General features: G+C 38.2%; 1 protein-coding gene and 1 long non-coding RNA gene across 2 annotated transcripts in view; one reads left to right on the forward strand and one right to left on the reverse strand.

The window, feature by feature from the left end:
* MYH15 (myosin heavy chain 15) overlaps window positions 1-26,038 on the forward strand; it is a 129,177-nt gene that overhangs the window by 22,820 nt on the left and 80,319 nt on the right. The window contains exons 10-16 of the mRNA XM_002813322.4: window positions 1,142-1,245; window positions 2,439-2,577; window positions 11,143-11,261; window positions 16,930-17,079; window positions 17,558-17,728; window positions 23,005-23,181; window positions 24,586-24,718. Of these exons, the coding sequence (XP_002813368.4) occupies window positions 1,142-1,245; window positions 2,439-2,577; window positions 11,143-11,261; window positions 16,930-17,079; window positions 17,558-17,728; window positions 23,005-23,181; window positions 24,586-24,718 (993 nt within the window). The remainder of the gene's footprint in view (window positions 1-1,141; window positions 1,246-2,438; window positions 2,578-11,142; window positions 11,262-16,929; window positions 17,080-17,557; window positions 17,729-23,004; window positions 23,182-24,585; window positions 24,719-26,038) is intronic.
* On the reverse strand, window positions 10,975-13,748 carry LOC129058483 (uncharacterized). Its single transcript, XR_008523610.2, has 3 exons — window positions 13,585-13,748; window positions 11,992-12,089; window positions 10,975-11,208 (listed from the first exon to the last, which is right to left on the reverse strand). It is a non-coding gene; the product is annotated as an uncharacterized LOC129058483 (long non-coding RNA).

Raw genomic sequence — 26,038 nt, forward strand, 5'->3', positions numbered from 1 at the left:
ATACCTCCCTCCTGTCCCTTCTCACTCATTGGAGCCCTCCTTTCCCAGCCCCAGTCCCTAAGTAACCACTAATATGCTTTCTGTCACCATAGACTAGTTTGCATTTTCTAGAATGTTTAAAGACAAAATCATAGAGTGTATATTCTTCTTGTCAGGCTTATTTCACCCAGTATAATTATTTTGAAATTCTTCCATGTTCTAGCACATATTTATAGCTCATTCCTTTGTTTGCTGAATAATAATCCACTATATGGATATACAACAGTTTGTTAACCCATTCAACTGCAGATGGTTATTTGACTTGTTTTCTAACAAAACTGCTATGAACATTTATGTAGCCCAATTTCTTTGTTTCTGAGATTTGGAGTTCAAGATAACCAATTTTCACTTTATTGAGCAATAAATAGAAAAATAAGATCAGCTCAAAAAAACTTCACTGGGAGCAAGTGTTGGACAGTGAAAGGTTAATATGATTCTGCCAAGTCAGCTGATGATGCGCGGCTGACAGCCTGCCTCTGCTTCAGCCTGGATTATGTTTCCTGACTAAGTGAATCATGTCAGGACTCTTAGACATATCAGGGTGCAGCACTGAACACAGCAGCTGATTTATGGATCCCTTGAAAGACAGACTCAGCTCCCTAATAGCGAGGATGTGATGTGACAGGGTTGCCCTGCTAATGTTCCCTGGGCACTGACCCCAGGGTCTGGCTGCTTCCTAGCTTTTGAAGCTCAGGTCTGTTCTACTTATAATTTTACAAAACACTTTTGTCCTCCAGCCCTCAGTCATAAATCTAGGCCAAATTCCTGTGTTCAAAGTTTTGCCAACACACATTATGTGTGTTTTTGTTGTTGTTGTTGTTTGTTTTTGTTTTTTTTTTTTACACCAATTGAAACTGCTGCAGTTGAATCTGCTTTTTAAATTTGCCAGCCTGTCTTCTCTTGGGAGGCATTAACAAATGACTGACAAGTTAATAGAGGGCAAACATTGATTGTAGAAGTTTGGGTCTAAAATATGGATTTTATTTTGGCTTGTTTACAAGTATGATATAAACTGTAAAGTAAACTGCGAATATTGACCAATTATTTTCTAAGGCCTTGCGGATTTCTTTAAGCTGTTTAACGGATGGTTTTCCCACTCTAGACATGCTCCTGGTATCTGCAAATCCCTCAGACTTCCACTTTTGCTCCTGTGGAGCGGTTACTGTGGAGAGCTTGGATGATGCTGAAGAATTGCTGGCCACAGAAGTAAGGCTTGTTAGTTGTCAAAGCAAAATCTGGTAATGGCAATGAGAAATGAAAGACAGAATCTTAGAGTTCTGTTCTTAGGGACCTGGAGAAGTGGTCTTGCTTCCGTAGGGGTGTAGGGCTGCTTCTGTCCAAAGTTTACTTATTTAGGAGAAAACTGTACATTGTCAGTATAGTAACTTTGGAAGCTATGAAAAAGTAGAAAGATATTTCAACTCAATGGCAAACATCTCTTTTATTTGGTGTATATCTTTACAGTTTTTATTCTGTTTTTATCTATTTGCAGCTGCTTTTGTATGGTCATGTTAGTGTTTTTTGTTTTTTACCAAAAGACTGTAATTATGCTGCATAGACATTTGGCATATAGAATTTGCTTTCTCAGTTTAATCGTTTAAGCATTTCAAGTATCGTTAGGAACTCTTCATAAACATTTAAGTGGATACTCAAGATTTTATCAGGCATTTGTCCTGTTGTTTATTAAGCTATTCTTCTAGTGTTAGACTCAAGTTTTTTTCACTCCCACTGAGGTGAATATCTCTGTAGCTAAACACTTTTTCTGTATATCAGATTCACCTTATGCTAGATTCTTAGAAGTGAAAATACTAAGGATTATGAATTTTTTAATAGTCTCTTGGTACATATTCTAAATTAACCACTAGAAAGATTGTACCAATTTTTTCCCTCCTGGGGTGTATGAGAATGCACATCTTGTGCAGTGGATTCTTAGGATGCAATTTTATGGTGAGGTGGCTTTTCTTAAACATTTCTTTTCACCAGTCTTTGAAATGTGTCTCCTCTGGAATAAAGTCAGAACATACAGGATCACAGAAACAAGCAACTCAGCAGATATGGTGCTTTCTGCCATAACCACAAAAGGCAAAATAATTGACCTCATATAGCCAGTTAGTGATCTGTTGCTGGAAGGAACAAGAGAGAGGCAGGGCATTGAAGGAAAGTTCTAAAACTACTGGGAACTAAACAAGCCTAGTCTTGTGCCTTCCTAATTCTCTTTTAAAGGGATGAGCAGACTGCGGGTGACCAAGTGCCAACAGGGCTGATTTGCATTGCTTTGAACAGAGCTGTCTGTCTCATTCCCCTCAGCCCACAGCCCGAGGTGTAACACAGCGGGGGTGAGGTGCTCACTGCAGCCATTAGGCAAATGAAGACAGGGCCATCTGTTTCTCTTTTTACAGCAAGCCATGGACATCTTGGGCTTTCTTCCTGATGAGAAGTATGGATGCTATAAACTCACTGGAGCCATCATGCACTTTGGAAACATGAAATTTAAACAGAAACCTAGAGAAGAGCAACTGGAAGCAGATGGCACAGAAAGTAAGAACTACTTTGAAGATATGGTATATACTTCAAATCCCTGGGCCCAAGCCTGCTCCCCTTTACCTTGCAGTTAACTTCATCTCTTACTTAAAACTAATCAATAGTGTCTCCCTTGATTGCTGTTCTTCAAAAACGGTTCTGTCAACTACCATTCTAATGTAGTATCCTCCTATCACAGAATAAGAAGCACTCCTCAATAATTATTGATGATCCAGTCAATTTGCTAAACTTGGGTGAAAGAGAATTAAGACATAGTATGCCTTTAGCACATAGATTATTGAGAACAATGAGAGAAAGGAACAAATTACGGCCGGACATTGTGACTTACGCTTGTAATCCCAGCACTTTGGGAGGCTGAGGTGGGTGGATCACTTGAGGCCAGGAGTTCAAGACCAGCCTGGCCAATATAGCGAAACCCTGTCTCTACTAAAAATACAAAAAATTGGCCAGGTGTGGTTGCACATGCCTATAATCCCAGCTGCTTGGGAGGCTGAGGCATGGGAATCGCTGGAACCCAGGAGGCAGAGGTTGTAGTGAGCCGAGATCGCTCCACTGTACTTCAGCCTGGGTGACAGAGCGAGACTCAGTCTCAAAAAAATAAAATAAAATAAAAATATAAAAATAAGGAGCAAATTATGATAAAATGTATTAAGTGACATAATGGAGATGTGAACTAAGGCCCTTGGAATTCCAGTGGGAAGTAAATAACTCACAGGGGTGAGACCAGGAGGCTTTATTTCTCCTTGTTTTTTCTTCACATTTAAAAAAATCTATACTCTTATCTGCTTACCAGAAATATTTGAGGCATCTGACAATGAATGATCTGTCTAGAATGATCATTAAAATAAATCCCCACAATTATGAAAAGAAAGCATAGTTATTATTACATTTAATATGAAAATTCCTTACAACCGAAACAAAAAGAGAAACCCATTTATTCAACTCTTTCAACAACTAATTTTTTAAATTTTATATTTTTAATGAATAAAATATATATAACATACAATTTACAATTTTAGCCATGTTTAAGTGTACAGTTCAGTGGCATGAAGAACATTCACATTGTTGTGTAGTTAGCAATGTAATCCACTGCCAGAACTTTTTCATCATGTCAACCTGAATAAACTATGTACTTATTAAACCAAAACTCCCCATTATCCCCTTCCTGTACTCCTGGTAACCACTGTTTTACTTTCTGACTCTAGACACCTTATGTAAGTGTAATCGTACAATATTTGACCTTTTGTAACTGGCTTATTTCACTTAGCATAATGTCTTCAAGGTTCATCCATGTTGTAGCATGTATCAAAATTTCATTCCTTTTTAAGGCTAAATAATATTCCAGTGTATGCATATAACACACTTATCTTTTCATCAGTCTATGGACACTTGGTTGCTTCCACTTTTTGGCTATTGTGAGTAATGCTGCTATGAATGTTGGTATATAAATATCTGTTTGAGTCTCTGCTTTAAATTCATTTGTGTATATACCTAGAAGTGGAATTGTTAGAATAAATGGTAAATCTGTTATATTTTTTAGGAACCATTATATTGTTTTCCACAGTGGCCATACCTCTTTCCATTTTCACCAGCGATGCACAAAGGTTCCAATTTCTTCACACCCATGCCAACATTTGTTGTTTTCTGTTTTTTGTTTTTTTTTTATAGTAGCCATCTTCATGGGTATAAAGTGGTATCTTATTGTGGTTTTGATTTGCATTTCCCTACTGGTTGGTGATGTTTAACGTCTTTTTATGTGCTTATTGGCCATTTGTATATCTTTTGAGAAATGTCTATTTAAGTCCTTTGCCTATTTTTAAAATTAAGATTTTTTGTTGTTGTTGTTTGACAAGTTTGTGATTTTTTTTTTTTTTTTTTTTTGGAGACAGAGTCTTGCTCTATGGCTTAGGCTGGAGTACAGGGGGGCAATCTCAGCTCACTGCAACTTCTGCTTCCCAGGTTCAAGCAATTCTTGTGCCTCAGCCTCCCGAGTAGCTGGGAAGCTGGGATTACAGGTGCACCACTACACTGGGCTAATTTTTACATTTTTAGTAGAGATGGGGTTTCGCCGTGTCGGCCGGGCGGGTCTCAAACTCCTGACCTTAAGTGATCTACCCACCTCAGCCTCCCAAAGTGCTGGGATTACAGGCCTGAAACACCATGCCTGGCGTGTTGTGCAACAAATAATTTTGGAGGCCAGTCTGTGCCAGGGACTATTCTTGATGCTAGGGATACATCCATGAACAAGATATTGTCCCTGTCTTGTCTAGTGTGGGAGTTAGACAATAAATACATAAGTACGTAACAAGTTCCATACAAAAAGGAAGTAAAGCAGAGTTAAAAAAATAAAGAATAATAAGATACAGAGGTTGTTGTAGATAGGGTGGTCAGAAAGTCCGTCCCTCAGAGAAGAGGACACAGCGCAGATGTGAATGAAGTGAGGCAATGTGACATGAAGATCTTGTAAACATCTTATATATTAACATATTCACATATGCTTTTATGGCATCTTATTTTATTTTTGCCATCCTGTTTGCTTTTTCCATGCTTTAAAACAAAGGCTTTTCTTAAAGAATGGTTTTTATTACAAAAACAAGGCATACTTACTAATAAATCAAAAAACACAGATAGCAAATGAAATGTGTAATCTCCTCCACTCTCCCTTTTGGCTTCTTCTCAGGTTCTTTGCTGGAGCTTCCTTATCTTCCCTACTGCTAATTGCTCTAGGGCTGCTCAGGGCTCAAGCCTTGAATCTTTCCTCTTCCCTTTCTATGCTCATTTCTTTGGGGCCCATCTCAAACTCAACATGAATAGAACTGAACTCTTCATCCCACCCTGCCTTTACTACCAACTCTTCATTTCTCGGTCTTCTTCAAAAATGCCAACTAGGTTCTCCCAGTTGCCCTGACTCAAATCTCAGAATCATCCTGGACTCCTCTCTTTTTCATTGTCTCTACCTTTGAAATACATCCAAAAGCTCACAACTTATCATCATGGCATGCCCACTGCCACCACCTAGCCCGAGCCACCATTTCTTACCAGAGTATTGCTACAACCTCCTTCCTGGTCTCCCTGCTTGCATCCCTGCCTACGATGGATAGGTGGATAACTCTGCACCGAGAAGCTACTGTCAGTCCTTTCACAGTGTCAGTCAGCCCTTGTTCCACCATGTCCTGCTTCTGCTCTAAACTCAACAATGGCTCCAAATAAAACCCCACATTCCTGTCACAGCTTCCTTAACCTCTATGATATTAGGTTGGTGTAAATGTAATTGTGGTTTTTGTCATTACTTTTAATAGCAAAAACCGCAATTATGTTTGCACCAACCAATACTTCTCTGTCTCTGTCTAATCCCTACCGTTAGTAGCGAAATCTACCATTTTCTCGTCTCTCGTTTCCCTCCACTCAGATGTCCTGGCCTCTTGGATGTTTTTGGAGCATGTAAGCACTCCTATTGCAGGACTATTTTCACTAACTCTTCTTTCTGCCTGGAACTTTTCTCCTGTCCTCATGTCTTACTTCCTCACTTATTAAAGTAACTTCTTGGATGTTACCTTATTAGAAAAGGCTTCTCTAACTACCTCCACCACTATCCCCCTAATCTAAGTATTTTTCTTCATGTCATTCATACAGCTAGTTTTTATTGACTGTCCTAGCCCCCACCCCTCAATCTCCACCAGATGTAAGCTTTGTAAGAGCAGGGACCTCATGTGGTGTGTTCATTGCTATATTTCCAGGTTTTAAAATGTGCCTGGCACATAGTAATGGGCTAATTATTCATTATGTGAATCCTACCTACTCAGAGACAATCACTGTGAAAGCCAAAGGACATATTTTTTATGTATTTTCTAGTTGAATATGCACATATAACTTTTTAAAATAAAAATATGTGATCATATTCATGTTGTTTCATCCTAGTATTTTTTTACCAAATTATATGTGAACATCTTTTGTCTTTTCTGCAATATCTTTTTAGATGGCTACAAAATATTCCATTGTATGAATGTACCATAATTAACTTAAGCATCTTACTGGATACGGAGTTTTTTTCAGTATGCTTCTACCTTTAGCTCATTTTAAAAATGGAAGTGTTGAATTTTTCTTTAATTCTAAGGGTTCTTAATATATTAAGCTTTGGTAAATTTTTCCCAGTTAATTATTTAGGAAGGTTTTGAAGGAGCTGGACAGATGGAGAAGGAACGGGGAAGGGCACCCAAACCCAAAGGGGCATCCTAGCCTTTGCCTCTTTCTTGAGTTCCAACTCCATATTTCCAACTCTCAGCTGCATATTTTCTAGTATCCTAAACTCTGCATGGCTAAAAGTCCATCATCTTCTCCCCTAAGTGATGTCTTCCTATTGGCATTTCTATTCGTATTTATGGATTGTTCTTCTTTCTACTTCTCAGACTGGAAACCTCCTAGTCACATTTCTCAGTCTCTCTTTCTCCCTTTCTCATTACCAATTTGGAGCTTCAGCATCTCACACTTCAGCATTCTGCAATGGGTTCACTCTGTACTTTAAAACTTCCTACTCTGGTCTGTCTTACACATTTCCAAAATTAAGCATTCTAAAGCATGACTCTAATTATGTCATTTCTCTGCTTACAGCTCCTTTAACATTTCCCCATTCTTTAATTAATACGTTATAGCGGCATTAGATGTCTTCTGCGACCAGAAGTCACCCACTTTTCTCAGTTTCTCACTCACTCCCTGGTATCGTAGTCCAGTCCATCTGGGTTACGACCTCTTCTTTGACCATACCTTGTACCCTTCAATGCCTGTGGCTTCAAGTCGTGCTGTTCATTGTTAAGGAAACTCTTGTTCTCCCATATTTGCCTACAAAAACTCTTGTCATCCTTCAAGGCTCAGATTGAATGTTGTTTCTTTTTTAATCCTTCCCCAGTCATGCAATCCAGAAGGGCTCTTTCCCTACTTCACAGTTTTGTGATACTCGATTTCTGTGTCTCTTATGCAGTTGTTTTACTGACATACTATTTTTTCCCATGTCTTATTTACTCTCATAGATTATAATTTCTTGATGCCAGGGATTTTTGCCTTTTTTATTTATCTTCTTTTTGCATTATCTAGCATCAGGGCTTACACATAGCAAATGCTCAGTAAACTTTGTTTAATAAATTAATGAAATGTGAACAGCTCAAAAATTGTATTATAACCTTCCATAAAAGAGATTAATATCATTATCATAACCCCTGTAGACTGACAAAACTGGATTTTGCTTCATTTTTTCATATCTGGTTATTTGCAGATGGGACTGAACTGGGATAGAATTGGAAATTTGGAAAAGATTCCTTTTTGAGTTTCTCTACCTTTTTACCTGTTTTCAGGTGAAGTCATACTTTGTTCTTTCCATCTTCCTGATTTCAAAATAAACTTACGAAACCTGGTTACTATTCTCTAGACAGTAGTTTGCAAACTTGGCTGCTCACCAGAATCGCTCGGGAACTTTTAAAATCCTGAAGCTCAGGTCTTACCCAAGCCAGACAAGCCAGATTTCTGTGGGTGAATTTCAGGCATCAGTATTTGTTTTTACAACTTGCCAGGGACCCCAGTGTGCAGTCAAAGTTGAGGACTACCACAATAACAACTTTGTTCTCAAACTTTTATGTGTATCGAATCACCTGGGTAACACGATAAAACTAGAGTGGCCCAGCCCCTAACCTGTTTCAGGGAGCCTGTTGTTTAATCTTTGATTAGCTCTCCAGGCTATTCCAATACACACTGATGCTTGAGAACCACCGCTCTAGCTAAATGTTACCTCTCCCAGGTAAGATCATGCAGCCTAAATAAAGTCCATGGGTTCATTCACAAGATCCTAAAGGAACTGATGCTTATGGGTGGGAATTTCATAAAGCCTATTTGGGAATATGATTAAAATATGTTTACACATATTGCTATCTTTACAACAGTAGTTCCTGAATGTCAGATGGGCATTTAGTCATAGATTTACGCCATTTTCATCTTGGTTGCAAACTGTAAACATTTAGTGCAAATGAAGTAATTTACTTTTTGGAACATGATGACCTCTATTGTTTCCTCTTTCTCCCCAAAACAGAGAACATATGTGATGTATAATGTAAATCTCTGGAGTAAATCCAGGGTACACTAGTCCTGTCTGTAGATACTCAACTATCTCTGGAGTAAGTGACAAATAATCCTGTAATGTTAGATGCTATTTCTATTAAGCTTAAGGTGGGATACTCCTCAGAGAATCTGAGTTTCTTTTGTTCATGGATAAAAATAGACTCAAAGGACTGTGCTTAACACTGGAAAAAGGATATATGAAGACTTGGCGTGGGGACCTATTCTTTGAGACTATTATTACCTGTATTATCTCTCTTCATGCTTCCAAAGCTTAGAAAAAACAAATGTTTCTCTGTTTTTTTTAAACCTGGACAGATACTGGAAAATTGTTTTTCACATTGTTGGTTACTGTTCATCTCCACTCAGGTTGACCAGACACATTGTATTTCTTCCTATCTTTTAAATATTTTCACATTGGATTAGATGCTCTGTAAAGTCTCTTTCAGTTCAAAAAGTCTATGATCTGACATACTGGATTCTCAACTTGAAATTATCAAGCTTTTGCCTCCAAATCTGGCACTGTTAGCAGGGACATCTCAGTATAGGATGGGCATGTCTGCTCTACCTTTGATTTTCATTTATTTTTCCAAATAGGCTTTGTGTTTTGAAAGGTTTCATAGCAACCAAGTACCCAGGCTATTATCACTGCAAATAAACTAACATAAAGTAGGTATGTAGCTTGTAGCAATGTATGTATAATATATATTGATTTTAGTTTATAAGAAAATCAAACATTTCAAACATTTTAAGCCTTGTAAACATTTTAAAGGCTGTGAAAAGGAAATTGATATTGCTAATACAGACAAGATAGAGCTCTCTAATTGTGTTTTGTTTTTACTTTATTTTCTGTTCGTGATTATTGCTCAGGAAAATTTGCAGTTTTTTTCTTTAGTGAATTAAAGAAAGGCTGCATTACCTTCTATTATAAGACATTATTCAATAGAATGACTATGCCAGACATACTAGCATATCTCCAGATTCATTTAAAATAGCAGAGAGGGGTTTTGGATGAGTGGAATATTTATTTTGTTGGTAACTGAAATAATCTACAATTTGAAATAAGCTTATAAATTTTTGCCTGTGTCATTATTTTGTGTCATTTTTTCATACCTGAAGTGATACATGCCTATTTACTTTTCCTTCTGATAATACTTATTCTCCACTTCTTTAGGAAATGGAAGTTTTGTTTCATAAAACAATTTTGTGGGGTGTAAGTATTATTGTTGGGCAGCAGAGGGCACTACGGAGCAAACAGATACCTTGCCGGGAAAGGAAGGGTGTTTTACAGATAATTGGCAAGTGTCCTGGCTTCTGTTGATTGGTGCTTGTCTATAATTATCAGATTACATGGCCCAAGTCCGTGTTTTGTTGAAAGAGTCCACAAGTACATACATAGAAAGAGAAAACAAATAATAAAGATGGCATTTTCCATGTCCTTCAGACAAATTACATCTCAATTTTTAAGAGTCTGTTTCTTGGTACTAGTCCTCTTTTAGAATATTCATATACCATAATATTCACCTTTTAAACTGTATAGTTATTGGGTTTTAGTATATTCTCAAGGCTGTGCAACCACCACTATCTAATTCCGGAACATTTTATTATCACAAAAATAAACTCTTAGTAGCAACTATTAGTAGTTATTTTGATTTTTGCTTCTCCTCAGCCTGTGGCAACCAAAATCGACTTTCTGTCCTTATGGATTTGCCTGTTCTGAACAGTTCATAGAAATGGAATCCTGCAATATGTGGCCTTTCGTGTCTGACTCCTTTCACTTAGCATAATGTTTTCAAGTTTCAGCCATGTTGTAGCGCACATCGATACTTCATTTTTGTAAAATGACTAGCAATATTGTATTATATGAGTATACCACATTTTTTAATCCATTCATCAGTGATGGACATTTCACTTTTTCCCACCTTTTGACTATTGTGAATAATGCTGCTAGAAATGTTTGTGTACAATTTTTTGTGTGAACATATGTTTTCATTTCTCTTGGGTGTGTACCTAAAAGTGAAATTGCTGGGTTCTGTAGTAACTCTATGTTTAACTTCAGAGTAACCGTCAAACTGTTTCTCACAGCAAATACACACCATTTTGGATTCCCACCCACAATGCATGAGGGTTCACATTTTTCCACATCCTTGCCAACACTTGTTATTGTCTGCCGTTTTGATTATAGTCATTCTAGTGGCTGTGAGTGGCATTATATTTTCTTTTCCTTAATGCCAACAAACTGATGAAGTGAGATTTCAATGTGGCTTTGACTTGCATTTCCAAGAAATAGGTTCCTTTAAACTTTTAGGATTCAGGCATTTATTTGAAAACTACAATCTACCTTGCTACATTGATCTAAACACACTATCTTTCTGTCCTCTGGGTAGTTAGTTTGGCCATAACGGAATGAGTCTTAACAGTGTTTTCCTCTCTCCTTCCTTTTCTTCTATTTCTGATGACCAGATGCTGACAAAGCTGCTTTCCTCATGGGCATTAACTCCTCTGAGTTGGTAAAGGGCTTGATCCATCCTAGAATCAAAGTTGGTAACGAATATGTTACCACAGGTCAAACTATAGAACAGGTAAGGTGATATTTCAAGAGCATTATTATTCTATGATCTTCCAATAATTGTATATATATTGTACTGTATATTTTTCAACTACTAAGGATGTTTGCAATAATGAAAGCTTCTATAAAAAAGCAAAAAAGAGCTCTTGGGATGACTATTCCAAATGTTTTTACTTGTGATGCACACCACAGTAAATGCTCTTGTCTGAACATACATTTTGAAAGTTTTCCCTTAGGTAGCAAGTATCTTTGCAGATGCAGACAAACCCTCCACTTGTTGTGATCAACATCTTTGTCATCCAGCGAGGAAGCTTTCAAAGCTGTTCATTCCTAACATGGATAAAATTGGCAAACTGGCATGCCTCACGTATTTGGCATATTGGCTCCTTTGGCATAAAAGACACATGGTGACACGTTAGTTGAGAAACAGTTTTAGGACATGTGCTAAAAATCAATATTTGAAGGGAGGTGTGTGTTGAAAACAGAAATGAGAGATGGAACGCCATGTAGACTTTGTTTAGCATCCAGGAGAATGTTATAGTGGAGAATAACAAATTCTCTGAGGCTTTGGCTTAATGCAGTAAATATTCCCAGGGCCACTGGGTAATGAGACCATCTCAGCATGCTAGTATGTTTCAAAAATAATAATTTATATCTGTAGTGTGCAAGGGAAAATATGAGATAAGCTGGGCTGCAGTAATGCATACACACTAAAATCTCAGTGACAACAAAATATTTCTTACATCAAGTCCAATACAGAGTATACAGCCTTCTCTGTTTTGTAGTTCTATGTAGTTCTTTGTAGTTCTATGCCATCTGGGACACATGGCCTCCAAAGTGACTGCACAAGGAGAAAAGATCATTTGCAGAGAAAGTACAACCACATTTAACTGCTTGGGCTAGAAGTAATATCACTTTCACTAATAGTCCATTGGTAAGAATTAGTAAAATAATACCTTTAGCTACAGAAAGGGGCTGAGAAATGTAGCCTTTCTGGAAAGAGGAAGTGGTGTCACACATAGTATGGATAAAGCATTCACAGTATTATTGCCTTCTATTCTTACAATAATACTCAGAGCTAAGTAGGGCAGAAATGCATAATTTATGTTTTTTCTAGTTGAGGAAACTGAGTCAAAGGGAATGTTAAGTAACATTCCAAAGAATATATAGCTAGTACTCAGGTGATACTGATTGTCTTACTCAGTATACACCCTAACTCTGAAAGGGAGATAGACAAATGCACAAATTTGTAATATCAGGCAGTCATATATGATGACTAGAATAGATGTGTTTCCCTTGGTATATTAAGGTAACTGATGTGTCTGTGTTATTTAAAACATTTAAATGACTCATCAAAATCAATTTATTAATTTAGCTTACTCTGTAAATGTATAATTCTACCTCTACTATGATACTAACTATACTATATTGAAATAATCTGCTTAGATTTTTGTCTTCTAACCTCTTTGAAGCATGAACTGTGTCTAATTTATCTTAGTACCCCAAGCATCTAAAACAATGCCCTGTAAGCCGTAAGCGCTCCACAGATGTTAAAGTAGACTACATTGAACTAAACTTGAATCACGATCAGCAGGACACATAATTGAGCTATTTCTTGGCAGTGGGGTTAGAGTTGTTCGGCAGTTTCATGCCTTCTTAGACAGTCACCACAACATGCATGCATGACATGCTATGTTTATAGAACAGGGTTTTTCTCTGTATAAAACTAATGAGCCCAAATAGCAAGAAGAGCAGATTTTGAATGTTTCTAATATAAAGAAATGATCAGTGTTTGAGGTATAGATGTGCTGATAACCCTGATTTGATCATTACCACATTGTACACATGTATCAAAATATCATTCTGTACCTCATCAATATATATAATTATTTGTCAATTAAAATAATAATAAAAGCAAAAAAAAGCAAAAAAAAAATAAAATAAAATAAGGAGCCCCTAGGAGGGCTGAGATCAAGTCTTCAGCTCTCTAATATTGTGTTCTGAGGAACTAAAGACACAATATTATAGTAAGGACTCCAGCCTTTACTATAATAGGACCAGTGAAACAAGCTAATATATTATTATTCAACATTAAAATAAAAAATCCTCCTCCTCTCTCTCTCTCTCTCTCTCCTGGAGACATAGTAAGAAAGCACACTCTAAGGCTTTTTTTTCCCTTAGGAATTTTTCTGATTTTATAGAGACAGTTGCCATTGCTAAAAATAGAGACATGTATGCTCTGTTGATGACAATTGCAAAAGATGGGAAAAATTTTTGTAGCGTTAACATTCTATACAAAATGTAATTCTAGCTATAATGCTAACTAACTCTGATACCTTGGTTAATTGTCTTCATCTCTCTGAGCCCCGCAGTGAAGTGGTTGAACAACTTTGTATTTCTCAGTGGTAATTGGCATTTAAGATGGGACAGTTCTTTATGGATGACAGTGTCCTGCACACTGTAGATGTTTGGGATTCCTGGCTCCCAGGTAACTAAATGCCAGTAGCATTCTTAGTCACTGTGACAACCAGAAAATTCCACTTGCATTTCCAAATGCATTCCTCCTTTGAGGAGATACCATCCCAAGGTGAAAGCTGCTATATATGACTATCAAGAACTAAGGATCTTCAGGTCTAGTATTTTATGATTCCATGATATTTCGAATTATGTCATCTAGAAATAAGTTGCTTTATGATTAATAATAAAATAATAATAATGTCCACTGAGTACTAACTATAGGTGATGTAGTAGTAAGTGCTTTGTATGGATTATCTCATTTAATTGAATAACAAGCCTATGAAGTAGATCTTGTTATTTCTATTTTACAGCTACAGATAGTGACCGTTAGAAAGATTAACCACTCAAGGTGACACAACTAGTAAGTAGATACTGGGGTGAGGATGAGGAAGTGATAAAAGCAGAAAAGGGGTGGAAAAGGGAGGATTAACATTTATTGGATACTAAGTGTCAAATGTGCTGTCAGTTTACATCCTCTGTCTCATTGGATATCTCACAACAACCCTGAGCTACACATATGTCATTATTATTATTTTACAGATGAGAAAGAGAGGGATCAACATAGTTAAAAATTTTGGCTGGGCATGGTGGCTCACGCCCATAATTCCAGCACTTTGGGAGGCCGAGGCGGGTGGATCACCTGAGGTCAGGAGTTCGAGACCAGTCTGGCCAACATGTTGAAACCTTGTCTCTACTAAAAATACAAAAAATTAGCTGGGTGTGGTGGTGTGTGCTTGTAATCCCAGCTACTTGGGAGGCTGAGGCAAGAGAATCTTGCCTTTGAACCTTGGAGGCGGAGGTTGCAGTGAGCTAAGATCGTGCCATTGTACTCCAGCCTGGGCAACAGAGCAACACTCTGTCTCAGAAACAAACACTCTGTCTCAAAAACAAACAAAAAAATTAATTATTTGACTTTGTTATTTTTTTTCTGTTGTTGTTTTCTATATGCACGATTGCCCCCCAGTAACCAAAGCCTTCTGTGAGGTTATTTTAAAAAGAGCTAAGAAATGGGTGCATTTAACCCTTGAAAAGTGGAAGCATAGATTTAGCCACCTCATTTCCTCTCCATTGGACAGAAAATGATGAAAATGATTAATTAGTGAGCAACATATTGATCTGTTTCATGAATTCATTCAGCAGACCTTTACCATCCGTTTATCCTACTGCCTACATTTCCAGGCTTTCTTCCTGTGTTTCTCCACTACTTGCCACACCTGACCTAACAGTGTCTCTCCCACTCCCACTTCTCAAGTATTTAGGGAATTAAAAGGGGGTGAGCAAGTTAGTCATGTTCTTTTTAAAGTTTCGAAGTGACTGCTGTAGACAGAGTGATTTCTTCAGTGTTACAGAGGATGAAAATCATTCTTGATGCTTTATTTGTACGTGTGTGCTCTTGATGCTGATAATAAAAAACTGTGATGCCATCCGGCTTATGGATTACTGTGGAAATGACTCAAGATAACTGATCAGGGAGTGAGTGACTCATAACTAAATCACCACCAGACACCAACTGGCTCCTGCTGTGTGCTCTCTCCTGGGCAGAAGGATGGATGTGATAGGCCTATTTTAAATGTTAAGTGATTGGAGCATGTTCTGTTTCCAGGCTTGGAGAATGGCCAGCTAAAATTCTCCCTTCCTTGGAGCATGTCAGAAACCTGCTACTACAGCAGCGCTATTGAGTTATGGAAGTAGGATCTGCATTTGTAGAGCATCATCCAGGCACAAAGGTTGGCGCTCTCCCCAGTAGGTTACTTTAGAACCTTTTCCACACCCCTACTGGGAAGGAAAAGGCAGCCTCAGTTTTACAGCAGGAGAATCTGAGTCAGAATGATGCACCAAATGGCTATTCTCTGTCCACGTTGTTGAGAGCAAAACTGGGAACTAATATAATAAAGAGTTGGAAGCTAAGGCTAGGAAGATCCTTTAAGAGTGTTCTTCAGATGAAGATGTTGCTTTCCAGAAAGGTTAGATCACTTGCCAAAGGTTACACAATTTATAGCAGCTACAGCAGTGGCAGAACAAGGGTTAGGGATTATAAATTTCTAATGTACTATACCACTACTTTTCAAACTATTGTGCATGGTATTACAAATATTCTGAATCTTATTAAGATGGTAAGGAAGACTTCATTCAGGACTGCTGCAATAGATATATTGCAACAGGGGAGAGATACTGGGCTCAACTGCAAGTAAAACAAGGATAAGTGGGGATTTATAGCCCAAGACCAGAGGGAGGGGATCAGTGGTTGGAAAATTACTAACAGGGGGTAGGAGGATTTTTTAAATTGACCTAACAGGATTCTTGCTAAAGGCAGGCCAAGAACATATACATCAAAGGTGAGGGATAAGGAACTTAATCAGAGACCAAGAGTGAGTGATTCAGCAGACTTCTTCCTGCAGCTGGGCTAGACAGGCTGAAGACAGGACAGGTAAGGTGGAGGCGAGGGGTCAGAGGATCCTCATTAAAGTTTGGTCAAGGAGAGACTCTTTGTCAATAGGAATCAGCTGGGAGTTGTGTTAGCTTACAGATTCTGATTCAGTAGGTCTGGGACTGGGCCTGAGAGTTTGCATTTTTAACAAACTCTTAGGTGGTGCTGCTGCTGGTCTTAGGATCACACTTTGAATAGCAAAGCTTTGGGACACATCACCACACCATACCCCGGGATAGTTAGTCCTTTAATAATAGGAACATGATTCCTCTCATCTGTGTTTTCATAAGGAGGCACCAGGCTAGCTTACTCCTTTCTCCTACCCATCTCCTTTCCTCCTTTTTCCTCCCTTCCTCTCTCCTTCCTTTTCCCCCTCCCTCCCTTCCTTCCTTCCTTCCTTCCTTCCTTCCTTCCTTCCTTCCTTCCTTCCTTCCTTCCTTCCTCCCTCCCTCCTTTCTTTCCTTCCTCCCTCCCTCCCTCTGTCCCTCTCTTCCTTCCTCTTTCTCCTTTTCTCTCTCTCTTTCTTTCTTTCTTTTCTTTCTTTCTTCCTTCCTTTCTTTCTCTCTCTCTCTCTTTCTTTTCTTCCTTTTCTCATTGTATTCAGTAGAATGCTGGTACCACAGAAGGTCAATAAAGACATCCTAATTTGACTAGAAGGTGGTTGCTGATAGAGAATGCCCAGGATTAAAATGAACACTTCAGTCAGATGAAGGAGTGTTTTCAATGTGATTTCTAGGTAACCTGTGCTGTCGGTGCCCTTTCCAAGTCAATGTATGAAAGGATGTTTAAGTGGCTGGTGGCACGGATCAACAGGGCCCTGGATGCCAAGCTGTCAAGGCAGTTCTTCATTGGCATTCTTGACATCACTGGTTTTGAAATCCTTGAGGTAAGTGTATCTGGTAAGAAGGAAGTCAATGCATATTTATAAGAAGATTAGAAAACATTACTTGAAGATGGGAAAATATGGTCAAAGCATGGGGATCATTCTGTGCAAACCTTAAGGGCTACCTTGTTTGGAAAAGAGCTATAATTAATATCAATAATAATTGTTATACTTAATGGTATAAGTATTTATTGATTTCTTAATTCTGGCTTACATAAAGGTAAATAGAGGTAAAAGAATTAATTATGAATTTAAATTTTAATACCATTAAGTGCTATATTATTGTAATAATCTTTAGAAAATTGCACCTAATGATATTACAATTCAAAATTACAATTAATTGAGTTAATTGAGCATTTGTTACTTGTTGGGTCTATTTCTGATCATATCATAATGGTTATGGGTTTTTCTTTACTGGACATTCTTGAAAGTGGACCTCAATTTTATTTTTATCTCTTCTTACCTATTCGTATCCTTGAAGTATAATAGCCTCGAGCAACTTTGCATTAATTTTACCAATGAAAAATTACAACAATTCTTCAATCGGCACATGTTTGTTCTGGAGCAAGAGGAATATAAGAAAGAAAGCATTGAATGGGTGTCTATTGGCTTTGGTCTGGATTTGCAAGCTTGCATAGATCTCATTGAGAAGGTAATATATGTTTTTCTCCTTGTCCATTTTCATTTCGAGAGAATTGTCCCTGCCTGCTATGTTGATCCATGTCAGGACTTAGGCTCTATCAGAGGATGGGAAATGGGGGCAGAAAGCCCTGCACATTTTATCTTAATGGTGTTTGTGTGCATCACCCATGGCATCCGAACGAAACTCTCTTGTCAGTTGCCCCACTCCATCATCTCTAACGCAGGCTTTCACTGCACATTTGATGCTAATGCATGGCCTCCACTGTTAACGTGAGAGGAAACTTGTCGAGATTAAAAATGGTCGTGCTCTTGACTGGAAAAACACAGAGCTGAAAATATGAGCACTGTAGGGCCTGACTGATCAACATAAGGTGAATGAGTAGACCCAGAGCAGCTTAACAAAATTTGGCAAATTAGCATGCAAACAAACAACTGCCATCAATCCTCAAGGCCACTACCTTGCAGGATGTAGTTTGTTCATTTAATTGGACAAGTACCAGTTAGTTTAAGTAATTTATGACAATACTTCATGGCTTATTAGTAAATTAGCTGCAGTGTACAGTTTCTGAATTTGGTGATGTCCCAATACTCTGAAATATTTCTGCATGTTCTGGGAAAGATGAGCAGGGTTTGCTGGGGGATTACGTATGGTCCTTTCTGTGGCTTTCTCCATGGAAGCAAGCATGGCAGCATGTTAGCAGTTACATGCCTCTTGGGCCTCACCATAATCATGGATTGCAGTGAATCTTCAAGATGGATTTGGACAGTCTGAAGCCTTTCATTTCCTGAATACTCTAGCTATGCTGTCACAGTTGATTCTCAACAATCCTGCTAGGAAGGAGCTAGGGCAACTGACCTCTCCCTGTCCTTTGCAAGCCTCGGGTTTTATCAATCTGTCTCCTATCAATTTCATTTATTAGGCTTTAGATCTTCTTGAAAATAACTATTATTTCCAACAGGAGTAGATACCCCATTGATTTTATTTATTTTATAACAAGTGAACTTCCTGGGGGAAAGACAGGCTGATTAAAAAATATTAATAATGAATCAAACATGAGCTGATTAAAAATAGTAATAAAGATGAACCAACTATGATCTGGTATGTATTCTGGCTTTATAAAAGCTGTAGTTGTCTCATTAGAAATGAAACAAAAGAACTGGAGGTCCTCAGAGGAACAGATTTAGCTTCTGGCAATTGTCACCTATAATATATACTCACCTTGATTATGACAAGATATTGTTTTCAGGCAGGAACGTGGGACATAGACATTGTTCAGATCCTGACAAATTCTGTGAATGTTACTGATTTTTAGTTGATCTGAAGTCGATCTGAAGTCTGTTGCCTCATTTATGCCAGTCTTGGTTATTCCAAATAACACACTAGCATCACGGATGTAATTTCCTGTTGTATTTTCTACTGATATAATAAAATGAGAAAAAATTACTGACCAGATGATAAAAGGAAAAGATAAGTCTTTGGTTTTCTACAAACAATTTTAACAGGATCCAGGTCAGGCAAATGAAAATACCAAAGCCTTCCTTGAAAAGATTCTAAATTTTGAAAGACCCATTATGTTGGTTGGGGCTATCTGAAGAAGATTTGTAGCAAATATTAATGATCAAACTCAGTCCTTGAAATAAAATGCATAATGGGATATTTTTAAAATTTGAAAGTACTAAAACACATCAATATATATAAAATGTCATATAGCATGCATCTCTGTATACGTATAAGAAAAAAGGATTTTCATTACATAAAAGTTTCATATTTGTGAGTTTACAAAAAAGTTTATATCAGCTGGGTGCAGTGGCTTATGCCTGTAATCCCAGCACTTTGGGAGGCCAAGGTGAGTGGATCACTTGAGGTCAGGAGTTTGACACCAGCCTGGCTAACATGGTGAAACCCTGTCTCTACTCAAAATACAAAAATTAGCTTGATGTGGTGGCGCATGCCTGTTGTCACAGCTACTAGGGAGGCTGAGGCAGGAGAATAGCTAGAACCTGGGAGGTGGAGGTTGTAGTGAGCCGAGATCGCACCAGTGCACTCCAGCCTGGGCAACAGAGCAAGATTCCATCTCAAAAAAAAAAAAAGTTTATATCAAACTAAAATAACAAATGTATTCTAACACAAACTTTAATTGTTAATTTGGTCTTCAAGTTTACAGTGACCTCCTTTCACATTTATGCTGTGAACAAATTTATTATAGGATTTGCTCATACTTATTTTATTACTTGAAATATTCTAGTTTGTTTAGAACTTGTACATCAATAGTTTACTTATTAAAGTATTAATATATGATTACATATTTATGGTTATACATAAGGCATTGGTAAAGAGATTTCCCTATTATTTCCTAATAAATACTCTCCAAATTATACATTTGAAAACTTACTATTCATTTGGTGTAACACCCTAGAAGGCAACATACTTCTTCCAATAATTTAGCTCTTTGGAAAATTTCTCACGAGATTGGGATTAGGATAGATTTTAGAATTTTACCAGCCTCAAGAGAAAATTTGCTTCAATACTTTTCATTTACTGGTTTTTGAGTTCAAACTATACTATCTAGCTTGATCACATTATTTGCCTTATTGGCCTGACTTGACCTGAATAATATGTAATGATATACCATCAGACAACAGGAATTTTTCATGTTAGTAGTCAATAGTATCAGGTTCCCCAAAGAAAGTTCTAAAATATTTTAAATACTGGCAGCATCTTGGCATTATGTGTTATCACCTCCCAAAAGAAGCTTTTCAGATGTGTTAATTCTTGTGTTTTTAATATAAAATGAATCATATTAATATCTAGTTGTATCTTGTATGCACATGAGTATTTTCTTTAAACACATAACTCCATCCTTTTTTTGATTGGCAACTCTTACATTTTGTCTGATAATTGACACAGCAAAGCAGTCAAGTTCCCAGAACTCAGACCTGTATGTCTCAGGGTTCACCTGTCAATTAATTACTCAGCAGAAATGTGCTGAGGGCCTACACTTTAGTTACCTCAGAACCTACTATGATAAGGGTTATGATGTGCAAACCCCAGAAGGCATCATCCTGGCACTCCAGCAACTTCTAGTATTATTGGAAATAAGCCTTAAACCAAAGGCTTTTATTTTTTATTAAACCAACAAGTAAGTCTATTTTGCAACTATTTGTTTTGGTTGCTTCCTCTTCACCCCATTGCTGAAGGAGGAAATCCTGCCCTAGGTTTATGGGAAAGGCTGAACATATGACATCCAACACTAGACAGATGTGACCAGCATTTTATTAGCCACTTATGCTCACAGCCTGCAGGGGGGACACCTTGAACCATGCAGGGCCACAAGAGGGTTGTGCTGAGAATAGAGTGAACAAGCAGGGGCTTTAGGAGGCAGGCTTTGTAGTAATTATAGGTGACGTGACAATAGAATGCTACAGGAGGATGCAATAGGCTTGTTTGAATAATTTCATGGGCTGATAGAGAAATGAAACCCGTTACTCAGGTATAAGCAGGCACTATGTATGGTCCCTGCCATAAGGAGGGTGTTTGACTAAGGGACTTAACACATGGAAGCACAACAGAAAGGGAACTTTTGAGCCCCTCCTGGTGTTTCCCAGATGTCAAGGCACACATAATGTTGGGCCTTAATTTTAGGCCTTCTACCACACTACTCTGTATAAGACTCTGCGTAAAATGCTGTAGAAAAATGTAAGCATTTTTTATAAATAGCTTTTGCCTTCAGGAAATTTGCAGTCAAGTAAAGGATTTGTAAGTCTAATAAAAGTAAAAATGCATTTAAAAATTATGCGCTATATAAATGCAATAAAATTTTCCTACACACCACATTCTCTCCATCAGCAAGTTGGCACTCAGTTCTAAATTCAATGCATATCTTATTTTTAATGACTTCTCATAAGCTCCAACACTACCACTACTCTAGACCAGGGGTCAGCAAACTGACTTTGTGGACCCAATCTAGCCTGCAGCCTGTTTAGGTAAATCAAGTTTGATGGGAGCATGGCCACACTCATTTTGTTTACATGTTGTTGCATGCTGCTTTCAGTGCTTCAATGACTAAGTGGATGGCAAAGGTCTGACAGAGACTATATGGTCCTTTAGAGAAAAAGTGTGCTAATGGAGGTCATGAGATTTGCAGTAACATTTTTTGTTTGTTTTTTTGCTTTTTGAGACAGAGTCTCTCTCTGTTGCTCAGGCTGGAGTGCAATGGTGTGATCTGGGCTCACTGCAACCTGTGCCTCCCAGGTTCAAGCGATTCTCCTGCCTCAGCCTCCTGGGTAACTAGGATTACAGGCACACACCACCATTCCTGGCTAATTTTTGTATTTTTAGTAGAGACAGGATTTTACCATGTTGGCCAGGCTGGTCTCGAACTCCTGATCTCAGGTGATCTGCCCGCCTCAGCCTCCCAAAGTGCTGGTGTGAGCCACCTTACCCAATCTGTTTGTTTTTAAAACCCTTTAAAAATGTAAAAGCCATTCTTAGCTCACTGGCTTTCCAGTACAGAGTGCAGGCAGGACTGAGCCCACGAGCCCTACTTTGTAAACCAATGATCCTCTTTAAGCATACTTCAAATCACAGCACTTCATTTAAAAAGCCTCCAAAGGCTTCCTATTACATTTAAAATGAAAGCCACATGTCTTACTACAGCCTATAAGGCCTTTGAGCTCCAGCTGCTACTTACCCCTTTGACATTATCTCTTAAAATGTCCTCCCTCAAGCTAGCTTTTCTCTGCCCGCACTGGCCTCTGGCAAGACCTCAGACTTGCCAAGTGGGCTCTGGCCTCGGGGCCTTTGCATTTTTCATTTTTCTGCCTGGAATACTTGTGCACAGATCTTCTCAGCTTGTTGTTCTCGTTCAGGAGAGGTGTCTTACTCAATGACTCTATCTAAAACCTCCTTACCCCCTGTCATTCTCTATTTCTTTACTTTGAATGTTTTCCTCAGAGCATTTATATGAAACTAAGTCATTTGTTTATTGGAATTATTTCTTTGTTTACTTGCCTACTGTCTGCCACTCCACTAAATGTATGCACCCTGAGGACAGGCACTTTGTATATGTGGCTCACAGCTGCATCAATCACCAGCGGCTACTGGTATTGTTATTAAGTAGCAGATATTTAATTAATATTTGTTGAGTGGATGATTGCTAGTTTTATGCACTGAATATTCTTCCCTTTGTCAATTGATTAGGTTCCTGGGAAAGAATTTATACTGACACCCTACTGAAAGTGCAGGTGTTTTTAAAAAAATCTGCTGCTCTTATGTCTCTTCAACAGCCAATGGGCATCCTTTCCATCCTTGAAGAAGAGTGTATGTTTCCTAAGGCTACAGACCTGACTTTCAAGACCAAACTCTTTGACAACCATTTTGGAAAGTCGGTTCATCTCCAGAAGCCCAAGCCTGATAAGAAGAAATTTGAAGCTCACTTTGAACTTGTCCATTATGCAGGAGTGGTGAGTTACCTCTGGACCCCCGGTCTTGAATTTTCCTGACTTTGTTTCAAATGCGCTCAGCCAAAGTCCTTAGATGATATTTAAGTAATGTTTAGATTAAATGAAGAGAAGAACAAAATACATCTCAGTTCCACAAAAAAGGTAGTGTAGCCTTTTAGCACTCAGGAAATGAAATGGCCATACTACAATAGCATTCCATGTGCACAGAGGTCAAAAATCTCCAAATGGACTCTGTCAACCTCAACTCAAAGCAAGGCAGCTTCAGAAAGGCGTGGAGACCATCAAAGTCATGGTTTTCCCCCATTTGTCCTTCCTTTTAACTTAACATTGTGTGAATGAATGATTTCAATTGATCTTTTTATTGAAGATTTTTTTATTCTCCCATAAAGAAATAGTCAATGTGAAGTAATGGTCTCCAAACTATGGCCAAAAAAGGTTTCTAATGACCCTTGCTACCTCTCCTCATTTCCTCACCAGTGTATATGCCCCTTTTTCTGCATTTCTACTTCTGGCTGGTGACTCTGGTGGAACAAAAAGAGAACTGATAAAGGATAAAATAATACTTCGACCTAAAAATGGCCTGCCAGCTGTACACAGATATGTTTATAGTTCTCTTCTTTGATATCCCAGCATATTAATTATAATGATATATACAGTAAAATACCATTGCAATTGCTGGGTTTTTTTGAGTGTTCACTGTGTGTCAGAGACACTTGGATTATTTCACCATTCTTGCCTTTAAAGGACTGCTGGTGTGAAATACCATTCAATCTTTCCTTCCTCTCTGTTGCTGTCTCTCCCCTTTCTTTTCTCTCCTCTCTTCTACTTCTTCCCCTGTCTCTCTCCCTTCTTCCCTTCCTGTCTGTTCCTTTCTTTTGACAATGTTAATGATAAGAATCTTGAGAATCTTTTTGGGCTGCACAATGGACTTTTGGAGTGTTATTCTGTACTATTACATTAAACTGATTAAAAGGTAAAGGACCCATATAATTTGTGATTTATTGAAAGTAATGCACAGGCTGGGCATGGTGGCTCCCTGTAATCTCAGCACTTTGGGAGGCTGAGATGGGTGGATTGCTTGAGCCCTAGGAGTTTGAGACCAAACTGAGCAACATGTGGAAACCCTATCTCCACACACACACAAAATAAATAAACATACAAAAAAAATTAGCCAGGCATGGTGGCATGTGCCTATAGTCCCAGCTACTCTGGAGGCTGAGGGGGAAGGATTGATTGAGACCAGGAGGTCGAGGCTACAGTGAACTGTGACTATGCCACTGCATTCTAGACTGGATAACAGAATGAGACCCTGTCTCAAAAAAAAAAAAGGTAATGCACAGCCTTCTATGTTAACTTATGCAATTTTTTTTCTTTTTGTTACCTGAAATGCATGCTTTTCCAAAGGTACCTTATAATATCAGTGGTTGGCTGGAAAAGAACAAAGACCTCCTTAATGAAACAGTGGTAGCTGTATTTCAGAAGTCTTCCAACAGACTCCTGGCGAGCCTTTTTGAAAATTACATGAGTACTGACAGTGGTGAGTCATACAATCTTCCTTGATTTTTCAGCCTCAAAATGGAACCCATGGCTGCCTCAGCTTTTGCAAAAATTCTTGCTTCTTTCCTGTGATATGTTTCTGCTCCCTGTGGTCTGAGTCGTCCCCTCTTATTAGTCTTTCTGTCTTCAGGCTGGGGGTTCTTCAGGGAGATGGTACTAGTGCTCTAAGATAGATTCAAGAAGTCTGTTTCTGGCCTGCTTTTGTCTTCTACTTCACCTAGCTACAAAGGGAAAACAAAAAACATGTTTTGATGAATGATTTTGGGACAATAACTTATTGCCCCAAATATCTATATAACTATATATATATATAATTATAGTTATTGCCCCAAATATCTTGGAATATTCTCTTTCACAGCACTCTGTGCACTTAGGGTTATTAGAAGCTTCACGAGGGCAGAGGTCATGTCTGACTTGTTCAACTGTAGTCTCTAGCATGCAGCAAATACCTGTTTAACAGGCATTCTATTCTGACAACTAATCTTGTTTAGTAGTTTGTAATTTAGAAAGTACTGTTAGATACATTATCTTACTCATTTCTTACCATGACACTTTAAGATATATACAGAATGTTCCTGTCTTTCCACCTAGCCTTTGCCATATAGTAGATTTATAAAATCAGGGATCCTACTTAACTTCTCACAGGAACAAATATAGAGAAGTTAAGTAGCATCCCTGATTTTACAAATCTACTATATGGCAAAGGCTAGGTAGAAAGATGGACTTCTGTTTTCTAGTTTAGTGCCTATTCTACTCACTGTCTCCCAGGAATAAACAAAACAGAGACAGACAGGCTACATGCATTTAGGATGCAGTGAAAACTTCTGCACCATCATGTGATGGATTTGAAGATACTGAGCCAAAGTTGCTAACACCGGCCTCACTGAATGAAATGCTAACTACATACAGAGGGAAGCTCTCCACGATTTACAGCAAAAGTCACAGATCGACAGCTTCTGAGCAGAAACTGGCCTTCAAACACGTTTTGTTTGGTCCACACAAGTTAAAAAAATCAGATTTCACATGCACATTTGAGTTTCCATTTTCTTTTGAAAAATGGAAATTCTAGGGAAACAGATAATCTAGCCAGCCTGGGTTCTGATTTCCCCATGGCAACAGTACACCAACTGTTCTTTAAATGGGGTGTGTACTCTCACTTTCAAACATACCTTGCTGTTATCTTACACCCAGCTGCATGTTAACTCCCGGCCCCTATCAGGCTGATTGGTTCTCTCGACTGACATAGGGAATGGAGAGAAAATTTAGCCCTTTCTGGCTTCATCAGCACATGATGACATAA

This window comes from Pongo abelii, chromosome 2 (assembly GCF_028885655.2).
Source record: "Pongo abelii isolate AG06213 chromosome 2, NHGRI_mPonAbe1-v2.0_pri, whole genome shotgun sequence".
Lineage (NCBI taxonomy): Eukaryota > Metazoa > Chordata > Mammalia > Primates > Hominidae > Pongo > Pongo abelii.